The sequence below is a fragment of the Moschus berezovskii genome, chromosome 18 (genome assembly GCF_049115385.1).
Source record: "Moschus berezovskii isolate FMDL1 chromosome 18, NW_MosBer_1.0, whole genome shotgun sequence".
In the NCBI taxonomy this organism is placed as follows: domain Eukaryota; kingdom Metazoa; phylum Chordata; class Mammalia; order Artiodactyla; family Moschidae; genus Moschus; species Moschus berezovskii.
In genome coordinates, this window is record NC_142477.1 from 67,927,037 (window position 1) to 67,944,439 (window position 17,403).

Here is a 17,403-nt window from a genome sequence, read left to right on the forward strand (position 1 = left end):
TCCCGCTAATGTTAACCTCCTGGAGACCACACAGACTGTTGGTTTTGTCATTTTTCCCTTTCCTGAAGTTCTCCTTGTGTGTGTGTGTATGTGTGTTGCTCAGTTGTGTCCAACTCTTTGTGACTGCGTGGACTGTGGGTCCCCACGTGACCCACCAGGCTGCTCTGCCCATGGGATTCTCCAGGAAAGAATCCTGGAGTGGGTTGCCATTTCCTTATCCAGGGGCTCTCCCCTGGACCAGGGATTGAACATGGGTCTCCCTCATTGCAGGCAGGTTCTTTACTCACTGAGCCACCAGGGAAGAAGCTCTCCTTGGACTACTGGCTTCCTCCTCCCCCTCTCTTCATGAAATCCTCTCACCCCACCTAAGAGCTTGTCCTTAGTGGTGTATACAATTTTATGACATGCCTGCCCTCCACCCCCACTTATTTACCCTTCAGGTTCTGTTGTTAGGATGGATTTCCTGCTGGTACCCTAGGCTCCAGCTAGATACTGTGCACTTAACTCTCCCTGCTGATTTATGTCCCTTCACCGGTGTTCTGTGTGCTGTTGATGGTTTCTTCCTGCTCTTTTCCTTACAATTGAAATGTTGATGTCAGCTTTGACTCCTCTTTGCTTTTTTCCCTGCTTAATCCGTTTAGGTAAATCTTTCTTACTTTTGTACCCCTAGGTACTCCTTTGATGCTGGGCAGGTAAAACATTACCTACTGCCTTTACCATAGATAGCTCAGGCCTTTTCTATCTGTGTACAAATGTTGTTGTTCAGTCGCTCGGTTGTGTCCGACTCTTTGTGACCCCATGGACTGCAGCACACCAGGCTTCCTTGTCCTTCACCATCTGGAGCTTGCTCAAACTCATGTTGAGTTGGTGATGCCATCCAGCTATCTCATACTCGGCCGTCCCCTTCTCATGGCTTCAGTCTTTCCCAGAATCAGGGTCTTTTCTAATGAGTCAGCTGTTGGCATCAGGTGGCAAAGTACTGGAGCTTCAGCTTCAGCATCCATCCTGCCTATGAATATTCAGAATTGATTTCCTTTAGGATTGACTAGTTTGATCTTCTTGCTGTCCAAGGGACTTTCAAGAGTCTTCCTCAACATCCAGTTCAAAAGCATCACTCCTTTGGTGCTCAGCCTTTCTTATGGTCCAGCTCTCACATCCATACATGACTACTGGACAAACCATAGCTTTGACTACACAGACTTTTGTTGACAAAGAAATGTTTCTGCTTTTTAACATGCTATCTAGGTTTGTCATAGCTTTTCTTCCAAGGAGCAAGCATCTTTTAATTTCATGGCTGCAGTCACCATCTGCAGTGATTTTAGAGCCCAAGAAAATAAAATCTGTCACTGTTTCCACTGTTTCCCCATCTTTTTGCCATGAAGTGATGGGACCAGATGCCATGATCTTATTTTTTTGAATGTTGAGTTTTAAGCCAGCTTTTTCACTCTCTTCTTTTACTTTCATCAAGAGGCCTTTTAGTTACTCTTCACTTTCTGCCATAAGGGTGGTGTCATCTGCACATCTGAGGTTATTGATATTTCTCCCAGCAATCTTGATTCCAGCTTGTGCTTCATCCAGCCCAGCATTTTGCATGATGTACTCTGCATATAGATTAAATAAGCAGGGAGACAATACACAGCCTTGACATACTCCTTTCCCAGTTTGGAACCAGTCCACTGTCCCATGTCCAGTTCTAACTGTTGCTTCTTGACCTGCATACAGGTTTCTCAGGATGCAGGTGAGGTCATCTGGTATTCCCATCTCTTGAAGAATTTTCCAGTTGGTTGTGATCCACACAGTCAAAGGCTTTGGCATAGTCAGTGAAGCAGAAGTAGCTGTTTTTCTGGAATTCTTTCACTTTTTCTATGATCCATTGGATCTTGACAATTTGATCTCTGGTTCCTCTGCTTTTTCTAAATCCAGCTTGAACATCTGGAAGTTCTCAGTTCACGTACTGTTGAAGCCTGACTTGGAGAATTTTGAGCATTACTTTGCTAGCGTGTGAGATGAGTGCAATTGTGTGATAGTTTGAGCATTCTTTGGCATTGCCCTTCTTTGGGATGGAATGAAAGCTGACCTTTTCCAGTCCTGTGGCCACTGCTGAGTTTTCCAAATTTGTTGGCATATTGAGTGCAGCACTTTCACAGCATCATCTTTCAAGATTTGAAATTGCTCAACTGGAATTCCATCACCTCCACTAGTTTTGTTCGTAGTGATGCTTCCTAAGGCCCACTTGACTTCACACTCAAGGATGTCTGGCTCTAGGTGAGTGATCACACCATCGTGGTTATCTGGAAGTGAAGATCTGTTTTGTATAGTTCTTCTGTGTATTCTTGCCACCTCTTCTTAATATCTTCTGCTTCTGCCAAAGTGGAAACAGTACCCAGTTGTGGGTGTGTCTGGTGGTGAAAGTAAAGTCCGATAATGTAAAGAACACTATGGCATAGGAACCTGGAATGTTAGGTCCATGAATCAAGGTAAATTGGAAATGGTCAAACAAGAGATGGCAAGAATGAACATCGACATTTTAGGAATCAGTGAACTAAAATGGACTGGAATGGGAAAACTTAATTCAGATGACCATTATATCTACTACTGTGGGCAAGAATCCCTTATAAGAAATGGAATAGCCCTCACAGTCGACAGAGGAGTCAGAAATGCAGTACTTGGGTGTAATCTCAAAAACAACAGCATGATCTCTGTTTGTTTCCAAGGCAAACCATTCAGTATCACAGTAATCCAAGTCTATGCCCTCACCACTAATGCCAAAGAAGCTGAAGTTGAATGGTTCTTTGAAGACCTACAAGACCTTCTAGAATTAACAGCAAAAAAAAAAAAAATGTCGTTTTCATCATATCGGACTGGAATGCAAAAGTAGGAAATCAAGAGATAACTGGAGTAACAAGTGAGTTTGGTCTTGGAGTACAAAATGAAGCAGGACAAAGGCTAACAGAGTTTTGACAAGAGACGCACTGGTCATAGCGAACGCGCTCTTCCAACAACACAAGAGATGACTGCACATGGACATCACCAGATGGTCAACACTGAAATCACATTGATTATGTTCTTTGCAGCTGAAGATGAGAAGCTCTGTACAGTCAGCAAAACAAGACTGGGAGCTGACTATGGCTCAGATCATGAACTCCTTATTGCCAAATTCAGACTTAAATTGAAGAAAGCAGGGAAAGCCATTAGGCCATTTAGGTATGACGTAAATCAAATACCTTGCGATTACACAGTGAAATTACACGTGACTGCAGGGTTATTCTTTATCTTGTTCCCTTTTTTCAGACCAAATTTTGTAGCCTGACACTTGAGACCTTGTGTGATCTGGTTCCAACCTAACTTGCTAGCTTTATGACTCATGCACTGTAAACTGCCATGAGTCTGAAATGCTCGCTGTTTTTCATATGTGCCATGGTGTTTATGAGTTTCTGCTCAGATCCACTGAGTCCAAGTGGATTGATCTGTCTCTAACCCATTTTCCAAAGTCCATCTTAGATGCCACCTTTTCCAGGAAAACTTCCAAGAATCCCTTACTGAAAGTAATCTTTTCTTCACCTAGCCCCTGTAATTCTTGCACGTTGCCTTACTAGTGGCATCTATCCCTTTTATCTAGACATATCCTGACTAATTTCCCTTACTAAACTCTATGCCATTTGGGATTAGAGACAATATTGGATTATTTACATCCCAACACGTTTATTTGCCTACCTAATAAATTTATTAAAAGAGTGAAACTCTTTATGGCTATAAAGTGGTTCTGTTTCCTGTGTTTTAATCACTGGCAGGCAGATTCTTTTACCACTGTGTCATCTGGAAAATCCCATCTTTTATTATTTACTGTATTTAAGATGTTAGCTTAGATGGATTGTTAAAAAAATCCTTTTTTTTTTTTTTTGTATTTTACTGCATAAAGCAATCACTGTTGTAATTGCAGTTATGTTGCTGCTGCTGCTGCTGCTAAGTCACATCAGTCGTGTCCGACTCTGTGCGACTCCATAGACGGCAGCCCACCAGGTTCCCCCGTCCCTGGGTTTCTCCAGGCGAGAACACTGGGGTGGGTTGCCATCGCCTTCTCCATGCAGTTATGTTATATATGTGCATTTTGATAGTGAGCACTATGTGCTCTGCCATGTCCGACTCTGTGCGACCCCATAGACGGCAGCCCACCAGGCTCCCCCGTCCCTGGGTTTCTCTAGGCGAGAACACTGGGGTGGGTTGCCATCGCCTTCTCCATGCAGTTATGTTATATATGTGCATTTTGATAGTGAGCACTATGTGCTCTGCCATGTCCGACTCTTTGCAGCCCCATGGACTGAAGCCCTCCAGGCTCCACCGTCCCTGGGATTCTCCAGGCAAGAACACTGGGGTGGGTTGCCATTTCCTTCTCCAGGGGATCTTCCCAACCCAGGGATCGACCCACATCTCCTGTGTCTCACTGTCAGGTGGGTTCTTTATCACTGAGCCACCTGGGAAGCCCAGTGAGTACTAACTTTCTGTATTGGTTCAGTTCCTGTTTTCCTCCCCAAGATTGGTTTTTACTTAATATTATTAACCTTGACCATTTTAAATCCATTTATCTATTTCTAAGAAGTATGTCTCTGTACAACAATATCTCTGTTATGTCCTATATTTTGCAGCTGTAAAGATGTGACTAGACTCCTACAGATCTTCCAGGTCCAATAATTTTGTTTTTGCACTCGAGAAGAAACAGTTAACTAGATACACTCTGTATTCTCTCCATTTCATTTTTCCTTACTTTCTCATAGGTTTTAGGATCCCTGATTTGTTTTTGAGGTTTAAAGACTCGGCATATTGGTGTCCATTAGTCTTTACTTTCTTTTGTGGTTCCCGTGTTGCTGACTTCTTAAGTGTGAGACCTACAGTTCTCTTCAGAAGTGGGATCTTGGTGTTTGGTTTCTTCAGGTCTTACATTACCATTAATTTTTATGGTCTAGTGAGAGTCTAGTCTGGACTGATCTTTGTTTTGCTCTGATGCATTAATTCTCTTCCTTGTTTTACTGTGATCCTTACTACACAAGCAACAAGTGTTTCTGTTTTTATTAACAGTTTATTTCTTCTGAAATAGGCGTTATTCACCTAGATATGCTAGTTGCAGCTCCTCAGGCCTTTCTTTCTTTTTTCTTCTTTGTATTTCTGCCCGTGCTTCTTTTTGGAGATATACCTGAAATTATTCTCAAATGTCCTTATTTTCCTCTTTTTCTTACCATTTCCTTCGTATCCCTTTTGGCTTAGCTTATTATTTTTGTAATTTATTTTCTTTGCTTCAGACCTTGGTAAATGTTTTGAGGGTCTTAGTCAAGATAAACAGTGAGTATTATTTTTTAAATGCACTTGAACCTGCTCATGAAACCAGACAGGGTCAGGGGTAGAAGAAACCATTCTATTTGATTGCTTTGAAGTTATCTGATAAAAAGCTTGGGGAAGAAGCAGAATGTTCTGGGTACAGTGGATTTTTTGTTTTCTGTGTATATTTCATCCTATCCACTGGGCACAGATAAGCATGCATGTTCTAGGATCAACAGTGTGATCAGATGGTTTAGTTGATAATATTCTTAAATTCTAGACAGCTATTGACTTGATATGTGTATATTATGGATTTTATTTTTTTAATGGTAACTCTTTAGGTGCCTTGTGCTCAGTTGTGTCCTGCTCTTTGGGACTCCATGGACTGTAGCCTGCCAGGCTCCTCTGTCCATGGGATTTTCCAGGCAAAAATACTGGAATGTGTTGCCATTTCCTTCTCCAGAGGATCTTCCCCACCCAAGGATCGAAGCAAATAGTGTGATACAGGCAGTATTTGCTTTCTACATTACTTTGAAAGGAAAAAGGAATAAGATGAGAGATTAAAAAAAAATTATAGTTTAATGGCTTTTCAATCAAGCAGCTGAAAATCTCCCTCCCCAAGTTCTGTAACATTTATTAGAGAGAGCCTTTGAACTGCATGGTCTTCTGCAATTTTTCAGTGGAAAGATAGAGGTCTAGGGTTCATACAGCTTCTCAGAATTAGATATAAAACCTCTTGACTTCATCTCAGAGACCCCGTCCTCAGGGCAGGCTGCTGACATACAATATGTAATTTGTTTTTGGTGTAATGACAACCAGTCTCTGTTTGTTCAGGCAAGACCTGGAGGGTAATGAAGGTTTGTCCAAGGTTTTTCCAGACTCTTCCCTCTGTTCTTTAGCCTCTTGTTTCCTTTCACTGACAGCTGTTGCTGTGCTGGCGGTGATGACGAGGATTGTTACTATCAGTTACACATCATTCTTAGCCTCCTTGCTGTTTTCTTGCTCTTGGTTCAAGTTTTTGAGTCGCCATGACCCTGCTGACCATGCAAGAGGAATCTCTTGGTTTGTCTGTGTCACAGAGCAGGCCCACCTCAAAGGTGAAGGAGCGGACAGTGGCCTCTCAGTGGAGCTGGCGGGAGGTCTCGTGTTCGGATGCAGATGAAGGGTGCTCTGATGTCTCTGCTGACACAGTGCCTGGGCTGTGTCACCCACACAGCCACACCTATGCTGAGTGTGGCCCGAATGGTCTATGGCCACAGAGCTTCCTTATGTCCTTTAGTGTCCTCTTAGTAGACAAAGCGGCGGAATCTTCTTTCTGGGGTTCTGGATCCTTTGTTCAGTGTGGCCCAGTGTAAAGTCTTCACTGTGTTCTGGACAAATGCTTTGGAGCCTGGAAAGTGCTCGGTGCTGTTTGGGCCCTGGGGTCCCCACGCTCCGTGAGAAACAGCGGTAGGCACAGAGGCAGAGCTCCTGGTGCACGTTCACTATTTTGTGAGTGAGTGAAGGACTCAGAATTTAATACAGAAGAGGAGAGTGTGTGACAGTGGTGACTTCGCTGTTTTCTTTTATTTCTCGTTTCAGAATTTGCTTTAGCGATATTGAGTTTTGTGTCGGATGCTTAGAACTAGAATAGCCTCTCTTTCTTATTGATGGAAAATGTGAGGATATTGATTCTTATATACTTAGTCTAACTCTTGTGCTTTGTTTTAATTTTATAAGTTTTATAGAGGAGTAATTTATTGAGATGTATTTCACATACTATACAATTTACTCATTTAATGTATATAAGTCAGTGGTTTTTAGGACATTTACAGGGTTGAATCAATTTTGGACAACTTTATGACCCCAGAAGGAAATGCCACACCCATTGGCAGCTGGTCCCTGCAGGTCGCCTGTGGGTGCGCCTCTTGTGGACGTTTTGTGTAAATGCAGTTGCACAGTGAGCAGTCCTTTGCGACTGGGTTCCTTCACTTGGTGTGGTGGCGTCACAGTTTGTCCGCTGTCTTTCCCTGGTTTCGCATCGCTCTCTGTGGCGCTGGTGCCGGTCTGTCTCCCGCCTCTGGACCAGAGCGATAGTTCACAGATGCTGAAAGAGCAGCAGCAGCAAAGCCCTGCAGACACGGATGGTCCCAGGTCTTACGTGTGCCTCAGCTGCAGTCACAGGAGGGCGATGGTTTTTGGTCTCTGTTTGAGTTCTCCATTACCGCAGAACAAATCATCCCCAAACACAGCAGTTTAAAGCAACAGTGCTTACTGTTCTGCAGTTTCTATGGATTCAGGGTCTGAGGACAGCTTCGCTGCGTCTTGGAGCTCTCCTCTTAGCTGGATCGCCTGACAGACTGCATCCTCTCAAGGCTCTACTCCGCACCTCATTCTCTGGCTGATGTCAGGATTCAGTTCTCTGCAGGCCTTCTTAGTTCCTTTTGAGCTGTTGTTGGTTCTTTCCTATTGTGGGTCTCTCCATACAGCACATCACAGCATGTCAGCTGCTGCATTAGAGTGCAAGCAGGTGGGCAAGAGGAGGGCCAGCAAGACAGAAGACATGGTCTCTCACACCCTGGGCACAGCAGCGATGTCCCATCACTTGCCATATTCGATTCGTTAGAGGCATGTCACCAGATCCACCGCACGCTCAAGGCAATGGGATCATACAGGCCGTGAATACCGAGAGTCTAGGATGATGAAGTGCTGTGGGGGGTGTTTTAGAAGCTGCCTGCCACAGTCTCCTACCCATTACTGAGCAAAGGTCTTCTCTTTATGTTTGTGATGTCTTCTCTGGCTTTGGAGAAGAGGATTGTTGATTTCCTTGATTACAGACCTTCTGCAGAGAAAAGGCATCTGAAGTATTCTTTTTTTTTTCTTTTTGGCTGCATCCAGCAGTATGTGGGACCTTGGTTCCCTGGCCAGGGATTGAACCTGGGCCCTCTGCAGTGGAAACATAGAGGCTTAACCACTGGGCCGTAGGGGAAGTCCCTGAAGTGTTCTTTCTTGTCGTCTTTCAGTCTCTCAGTCATGTCTGACTCTTTGTGACCCCATGGACAGGCTTCCCTGTCCTTCCCTTCTCTCAGTTTGCTCAAACTCATGTCCATTGAGTCACTGATGCCATCTAACCATGTTATCCTCTGTCGCCCCTTCTCCTCCTGCCCTCAATCTTTCCCAGCATCAAGGTGTTTTCCAACAAGTTGGCTCTTCTCATCAGGTGGTCAAAATATTGGAGCTTCAGCTTCAGCATCAGTCCTTCCAATTAATAATCAGGGTTGATTTCCTTTAGGATTGACTGCTGTCCACGGGACTCTCAAGAGTCTTCTCCAGCACTGCAGTTCGAAAGTGAAAGTTGCTCAGTCATGTCTGACTCTTTCCGACCCCATGGACTTCTCCAGGCCAGAATACTGGAATGGGTAGCTGTTCCCTTCTCCAGGGGATCTTCCAAACTCAGGGATCGAACCCAGGTCTCCCATACTGCAGGTGAATTCTTTACCAGGGAAAGAATCAATTCTTTGTTGCTTAGCCTTCTTTATGGTCCAGCTCTCACATCCTTACATGACTACTGGAAAAAGCATAGCTTTGACTATACTGACCTTTGTTGGCAAAGTGATGTCTCTGCTTTTTAATACGCTGTCTAGGTTTGCCATAGCTTTTCCTCCAAGGAGCAAATGTCTTTTAATTTCATGGCTGCAGTCACTGTCTGCAGTGATTTTAGAGCCCAAGAAAAGGAATGTGGTAAAATTCCCTGACTAGATGTGCTAATAATTTGTCAGCTATGCACTTGAGAGACTTTTCTGCTAAATTGGTACATCTTTTCTCTCCACCCTGAGATGGCAGAATGGCATTTAATTTCCCTAATTTTTGTCTTACGACATTTGGACAAAATAACTCGTCTTTCTTTGTCTCCTTCACCCCCCACCCCCCAATTCTTGGTCTCAGAACACTGCTTACTGTCGATTGCTCCTCTTTCTCTCCTTTTGCTCCATATTGTTTTCATGGAACCCTGCTGTGCCCCTTTAGATCTTTTGAAAATTGTCCTGTTTTATATGCTTACATCACTGTGACTCTTCTCTAGTTCCTTGACTTTTTTGATGGTGAAGTAGTTTGAGTGGATTCTGGTGTTCTAGTGCAGAGAACAGGGTTGTAAGGTGAAACTGTGTCCTTTGTTTCTGACATAAACTTAAAGAAAAGCCCATAAAACATTTCAAACTTGAAAGTACAGAGACTAATAGAACAGAACACTGATGTACCCTCCACTTGGATTTATGAAGTACTGACCTTGACACTCCACTCCAGTACTCTTGCCGGGAAAATCCCTTGGACAGAGGAGCCTGGATGGCTGCAGTCCATGGGGTCGCTGAGGGACGGACACAACTGAGCGACTTCACTTTCACTTTTCACTTTAATGCATTGGAGAAGGCAATGGCAACCCACCCCAGTGTTCTTGCCTGGAGAATCCCAGGGAGGGGGAGCCTGGTGGGCTGCCATCTATGGGGTCGCACAGAGTCGGACACGACTGAAGTGACTTAGCAGCAGCAGCAGCAGCAACCTTTTCTTTGTTATTTTTTGCCTCACATTCTTTTATTGGAGTATAATTACTTTACAATTGTTGTGTTAGTTTCTGCTGTACAACAAAGTGAATCAGTTAGATGTAAACATATAGCGCCTCCCTTCTTAGCCTCCCCCCACTCCTCTGGGTCATCACAGAGCTCCAAGCTAAGCTCCCTGTGCTAGACAGCAGCTTCCCACTAGCTGTTTTTGTACCATTTTACACATGGTAGTGTGTGTATGTCGATGCTACTCTATCAATGCGTCCTACCTTCCCCTCTCCTCCAGCCCCCATGTCTGTTTTATCTGCATTTCTGTTCCTTCCCTGAAAATAGGTTCGTTAATACTATTTGCCTCAGATTTTTAAAGAATTTATTTATCCACAACATCCCTTTCAAAATATTGTATTGATAGACCTGTTGGTTATTTGCATGTTTTTGCTATTATAAACATTGCTATGATGAATTTTTTTTTGTATTCACGGGCAAGAGTTTTTCTAGCCATAGATAAAGCAAACTTCTGCGGGGAGATGGGGCAGCAGCAGGGGGAGAAATAGGTGAGGGAGATTAAGAGGTACAAACTTCCAGTTGTAAAATGAGTCACGGGTATGAAATGTACAGTGCGGGGAATACAGTCAGGAACTATGTACTATCTTTATATGGTGACAGACTGTGGCTGGGCTTACTGTGGTGATCATTTTGACATGTATAGTGATATCAGATCCCTCTGTCATATTACAGTAACTAACACAGTGTTTAGGTTGATTATACTTCAAAACCAACCAACCAACCAACCAAACAAGCCCGTAGAAAAAGAGATCAGATTTATAGTTACCAGAGACGAGGAACTGGGCAGAAAGGGAACTGGATGACAGTGGTCAAAAAGTACAAACTTATAAGATAAATAAGTAATGTGATATAATGTCCAATATGAATAATATAATTAACGCTATTCTATGTTATGTGTGAAAGCTGTTCAGAGTAAATCCTAGGAGGTTTTTTCATCATAAGAAAAACATTTTTCTTCCATTTAAAAAATTTTAGGGATTTCCCTGGCAGTCCATGACTCAGACTCCATGCTTCCATTTCAGGGGAATGGAATCCCATACACTGCATGGTGCAGCAAAATATATATATATATATATATATATATATACACATCTATGTGAGATGGTGGATATTTTCTAAACCTACTGAGATAATCATTTCATGATACATGTAAGTCAAATCATTATGCTGTACGCCTTAAATTTAGGCAGCACTGTATGTCAATTATATTCCAATGAAACTGAAAGAAAAAGACTTCTCAGTGATTGATAAACATTTTTGCAAACAAGCAAAACAGTAAGTGATAAATATTTCTGTTATATATTGACAAAGAAATGTCACAGCTCTTTTTAGTAACATTACATGAAATAGGAGAAAATGCCTTTCATGACGGCCGTCTAAATAGAAAAATGTTAACTCATGCTGCCTTTGCTTTTGGATTAATAGTAGTGTGGCTTTTTTCTTTTCCAAAGTGGGTATTTATATGACTAGAAGGAAAACTGATAGAATACTGGAATTAGTAAAACTACTTGCACATGGTAATTTAAGAAAATATTCACTACATACTTCTCTTATTTTTTTTCATGGTAGTATTTATTCCTATATAGGACTAATCAGAAAATCTATATTTATTATTTGTATCTTACTAATCTCAACATTCAGAAAACAAAGATCATGGCATCTTGTCCCATCACTTCATGGGAAATAGATGGGGAAACAGTGGAAACAGTGTCAGACTTTATTTTTTGGGCTCCAAAATCACTGCGGATGCTGATTGCAGCCAGGAAATTAAAAGACGCTTACTCTTTGGAAGGAAGGTTCTGACCAACCTGGATAGTGTATTAAAAAGCAGAGACATTACTTTGCCAACAAAGGTCCGTCTAGTCAAGGCGATGGTTTTTCCAGTGGTCATGTATGGATGTGAGAGTTGGACTGTGAAGAAAGCTGAGCGCCAAAGAATGGATGCTTTTGAACTGTGGTGCTGGAGAAGACTCTTGAGAGTCCCTTGGACTGCAAGGAGATCCAACCAGTCCATTCTAAAGGAGATCAGTCCTGGGTGTTCATTGGAAGGACTGATGCTAAAGCTGAAACTCCAATACTTTGGCCACCTCATGCGACGAGTTGACTCATTGGAAAAGACTCTGATGCTGGGAGGGATTGGGGGTAGGAGGAGACGGGGACAACAGAGAATGAGATGGCTGGATGGCATCACCAACTCGATGGCCATGAGTTTGAGTGAACTCTGGGAGTTGGTGATGGCCAGGGAGGCCTGGCGTGCTGTGATTCATGGGTTCGCAGAGAGTTGAACATGACTGAGCAACTGAACTGAACTGAACTGAATCTCTAAGCAAGAATTTTTTAAAAACTTTTATCATGGAAAATTTCAAGCACCCACAAAAGTAGAAAAATAGTACTGTGCACCCTCAAGTATGCATCACCCAGCTTCAAAACAACTGACTTTCTTTTGAGCAAGATTTTCAATTGTGATGCTAACATTAGTTTTATATTTAGAAAGTCTTATATTCAGGGTAACACAAAATTAACATTGCTCATTTGGAGAATTATTTCAGTATTCCTATGAGGTAAGTGGCAATTGTTTTAGAGGACTTATTATTGCTATTATTATTATTAGATATAAAAGTTGTTCTTTTAATATAATTTTGCTAATTTATGGGTTGATTGTGAGTTTCTTCTCTGCATTAGTTGCTCAGTGTAATGGTCTGTTTGGCCAGTCTTCCATTTGACAGGGAGGTTCTCCACAAGCTTTGTAAGTGTGACCTAAGCCCTTCAAAATGTTTTGATACAAAAGTTAGGAAACAGTTCTAAACAATTAGAGAACTCCATTTTAAAAATGAAACACAGGGAGTTCCCTGGTCACCCAGTGGTTAAGATTCCAAGCTCCTCTGCTATGACCTGGGTTTAATCCCTGGTCAGGAACTGAGATCCTGCAAGCCACACAGCGCAGACCAAAAAACCCCCAAAAACCAAAAAATAAAAACAAATACAACACACGGACAGGCTAGTAATGTGCCCTGGTACAGTTTGTGGAAGTGTAGATCCAGAGACTGTGTAATTCCTGGTTGAGCTATACTGCATGAGTTTCCTGTGTGCTTGAATTCCAGATAGCCGTGGTCATGGGCTCTTGCACAGCAGGAGGAGCTTACGTTCCTGCAATGGCTGATGAAAACATCATCGTCCGTAAGCAGGGTACCATTTTCTTGGCTGGACCTCCCTTGGTAAGAACCTGCTTGTTCATTTCTTTTTGGTAAGAACATAGTATTGCTTGCTTGTTTGAAGTAAAATATCCATAATGTAAAGTATACCATTCTGACCATTTGTAAGTATACAGTGCTCTGGCATTAAATATAGTCAATTTGTTGTACAGCTGTCACCATGATCCATCTCCGGAACGTTCTCATCTTCCCCAGCTGAAACTCTGTACCTGTTAAACACTAACTCCCTATTCCCTGCCTTCTTCACTACCCCAGAAACCATGATTCTGCTTTGTCTATGAATTTGACTACTTTCGGAACCTCATTTAAATGGGATCCTATAATATCTGTCCTGTGTTTGCCATAATTCACTTAGGAAAATGTCCTCAAGATTCGTCCATGTTGTAACATGTGTCAGAATTTCCTTCCTTTTTAAGGCTGAATAATATTCCAGTGTACATGTATATACCACATTTTGTCTGTTTATCCTTCAATAGACTTTTGGGTTGCTTCCACTTTGGGGCCATTTGGAATAATGCTGCTGTGACCATGTGTATGCAAGTATCTCTGTGAGTCTCTGCTTTCATTTCTTCTGGGTATATGCTCAGAGGTGGAATTGCTGAGCCATGTGGTAACTCTGTATCTAAATTTTTGAGGAATCACTTCATTCCTCTTTATAGCTGAGTAATATTTCATTGTATGGATAGGCTGTATTTTGTTTATCCATTTATTGGTTGATAGACATTTTGGTTGTTTTCACTGTCAAAGACATTGAAATATAAAACATTTTCCTTTCTTCTGTGATCTGTCTAGCAGTTGTGTTTTTATTCGCTATTTCATGACATTGCACCCCCCACCCCCGCCCCAGGCATCTGTGCTTCCCATGGGCCCACTGTGACCCCAAAGTTGTGCCATCTCAATGTGAAAATGTGCTTGGTACCCAGATGAGGGATGGGCAAAAGGCTAGCCCTTTGCTCCCCATCCCTGCATCCGCAATGGCCCGTTGGTGAGCACATCTCAGCGCTGCCTAGCCCAGGTCAGTGATGGGCTGCCGTGATCCTCCCAGAGACACCGTGGGATGCACGCCTGACCTATGGCCCTACTCCTGAGCCAGAGCCCCACCGGGGACAGATGAAACAGTCGCTGGTTGGGGGGCAGGGAAGAGAAGGTAGGACAAGACCCAGGGTGCAGGCACCTGCCAGCCAGGAAGCACGGAGCTGAGGGGAGGCGCACTGCACAAGAGCAGAGGCTGTGAACCATAACACACATGCTCCATTGTCCCATCAGACTCCATCACAGAAAACAGACTCAGAGACAAAATTGTTTAGACTTGCCCTTGGGTAACCAGTGAGTCCTGGCACAGGACTCCTCTGAGAGTCACTGGCCACCTGCCTGTGAAGTAGGCACTGGGGACTGGATTATGTTACCCCTGGCTTTCCCTCACTTACGTTTGACCATCTCTGTTACTGTGAGTGCAAGTCCGACACGGCAGGTGAGAAAGACCTGAGACAGGGTCGGGCGCAGAATGAAAAGACAGACACATATCATTTGGCAAGCGGGGAGGCGGGGTCCTCCTGCTCTCCGTGGCAGGAAGACAATATGGCTCCTTTCAGCCCGCACTTTTATTGGTAGAAGTCACATCAGATCATTAGGGAATAGCTATACTGGGGAGTTTGATCAGCGCACCATAAGGAAGGAGTCAAGTTGAGGCTTTGCTGTTGATCAGGAATGACTTGTTTTGTTTCCATGGGGATGGACACAGCGGCAGGCAGTGAAGCGGAGCAGCAAGCACGTTCTGCCCCAAGTGTGTCCGTTTGGCATGCTTACTAGGACAATCATGAGGGTGCAGTTTGCCACACCCTCAAGTCATGGGGCAGGTTCTGGTCTTTGCTCTGCCAGGCTGCAACATCTCCCCCTTTTTGTTTTGATTGCAGGACTATCATGGTCAGTCCAGAATAATAATATAGGGCTCTTTTTGTGTTAAATTTGGAGGTGCCCTGTTAGGATCCGGGAACCAATGGGAGTCATTGGTCTGAACTGTAGGGGACGTGTCAATCCAGGTTAAGGGTCTAGCTGATGGAGGGTCTGGAACATAAATCCAATACAAATCAGCATGTGCCCCAGTTACAGCACAGGAGACTGGCCCCAGTTACAGCACAGGAGACCAGCCCTGGTTACAGCACAGGAGACCGACGCCACCATAGCCAGCAGCGTGGTCTTGGGGGTCTTTGGTGTTTGAGTGTGCAAAAGCATCTGTTTGCTCTTTTGATTGAGGCTCTTCAGTTGTCTGCAAGTCATAGGAGGTGCCTGACGAGTGCATGGGTGTCCTTCTCGCTTGGGGTGGCAGTGGTGGTGGGGAGCGCAAGGGGCTGTCTGCCGCGCAGCCTCTGGACTTTCTGTATCACCATCGCCATGGTCATTGTGGGGTCCCACATCTCCCGTGGCGCAAATGGGGGATCCATGGTGAAGCTTGATGCACCTGCTTGGTATCTAACGAGGGCCCTGAGCTGTTGAGACATAACCACGTCCTCCTCCCCATGTTAGTAGGGTGGGTTGGTCCTTTCCATGGACCACCTTCTGGTGCCTTCCACCAGACCTGTGGGTGTTGCACTTAAGGAGTATGTGAATGGTGTTTCTCAGATGGGGTTGATTTTTGGTCCTCTGTTGTGAAAAAACTTAAGGTTAGGAGAGTTAGATGCAGATGTGCAGGTGGAGATTTCCCTGCTCTTCCCCCTTTTTGTTTTAAAAGTTGACTTTTAAGAGCATAATGTGCTCATTCAACAATAACTTGGCCAGTTGGATTATATGGGATGCCTGTAGAATGACTAATAGACCAGAGACAGCAACAGATTGTAAAAGCTTTATGGGTGTAAGTTGGCCTGTTGTCAGTTTTAAGTTTCTTTGGAATGCCTATATGAGTGAAAGCAGCTAATGAATGGCATTGGGTGTGAATGGTGGTTTCACTGGGATGAGCAGAAGCCCAAAGCATATGAAAATAAGTAGCAATAGAAACACAGAGGTAGCTAAGGTGTCCAAACTCAGGAAAATGGGTTACATCCTTCTGCCAAATTTCATTTGGAGTAACCCCTTGATGGTTAACTCCAGGTGATGGAGGTTGATAAGCATTGACTTGCTGACAGGAAGGACAGGCTTGAATAATTTGTGTTGCCTGGGATTTAGTAATTTTAAACTGATGTCTAAGGGAACGGCAGATTGATGAAGAAGTTGATGAAACTGGTAAGCCTGCTTAAAAATGGGCATCGTTAAAAGGTCAGCCTGAGAATTGCCAAGGGTAAGAGGCCCCAGGAGAGTGGAGTGAGCTTGAATATGTGTAAAAAAAAAGGAAAGGAACAGGAGCGAATGGCTTTTTGAAGTTGGAGAAATAAGAGGTATAATTCCTCAGAATTAACATGTTTAATTTTTACAGTCTCAGTAGATTTGGTCATTCCAACAACATTCCAACAGAGTCATTAACAATATTAATAGAGGTCTTTAGAAACAAGTATGGTAATTTCTGTTACTAGTTCCACCCGCTGAGCCGAGGTATGGGGAGTTACTAGAGTTTCTTATTCCTCAGGATTGGTAATGCCTGCTTTGCCATTGTTAGAGCCATCTGTAAAATAAGTAGGAGCGCCTGGGATAGGCGCGGCCTTGGTGACTCTGGGCCACACAAAGGGAGTTAGGGAAATAAATTGTAATAATTTATGTGCAGGAGGGTGATTGTGTAAAATGCCCACAAAAGCAGCGAGGGCCACCTGCTATGATAAGCAAGTCTGTCAAAGATGCTGTTGTTGAGTTTTGTCCAATGTAACATGAATAGTTTGAGGATCAAAGCCAGTTAACTGGCAAGTATGCTTTCTTTCTTATATAATTAAATTAGACACAAGGGTAACGTACGTCATCAGAGTTTTGCCCTCCTGAGAATGTGCCAACAGCCATTCTATGATGACAAAGGTGGGCTGTTCTTGAAATAGAACTCCCCTAGGGGTTTCTGACGGAGAAGGCAATGGCAAGCCACTCCAGTACTCTTGCCTAGAAAATCCCGTGGATGGAGGAGCCTGGTAGGCTGCAGTCCGTGGGGTCGCTAAGGGTCGGACACGACTGAGCAACTTCACTTTCACTTTTAACTTTCCACTTTCACACGTTGTAGAAGGAAATAGCAACCCACTCCAGTGTTCTTGCCTGGAGAATCCCAGGGACAGGGGAGCCTGGTGGGCTTCCGTCTATGGGGTCACACAGAGTCAGACACGACTGAAGTGACTCAGCAGCAGCAGGGGCTTCTGAAGAAGCCACGACAATGA

The 17,403-nt window shown here is 43.7% G+C and overlaps 1 protein-coding gene across 1 annotated transcript in view; it reads left to right on the forward strand.

Annotated features, from left to right (window-relative positions):
- Positions 1 to 17,403, forward strand: part of MCCC2 (methylcrotonyl-CoA carboxylase subunit 2) — a 78,847-nt gene that overhangs the window by 26,738 nt on the left and 34,706 nt on the right. The window contains exon 7 of the mRNA XM_055421893.2: positions 13,013 to 13,126. Within this exon, the coding sequence (XP_055277868.1) occupies positions 13,013 to 13,126 (114 nt within the window). The remainder of the gene's footprint in view (positions 1 to 13,012; positions 13,127 to 17,403) is intronic.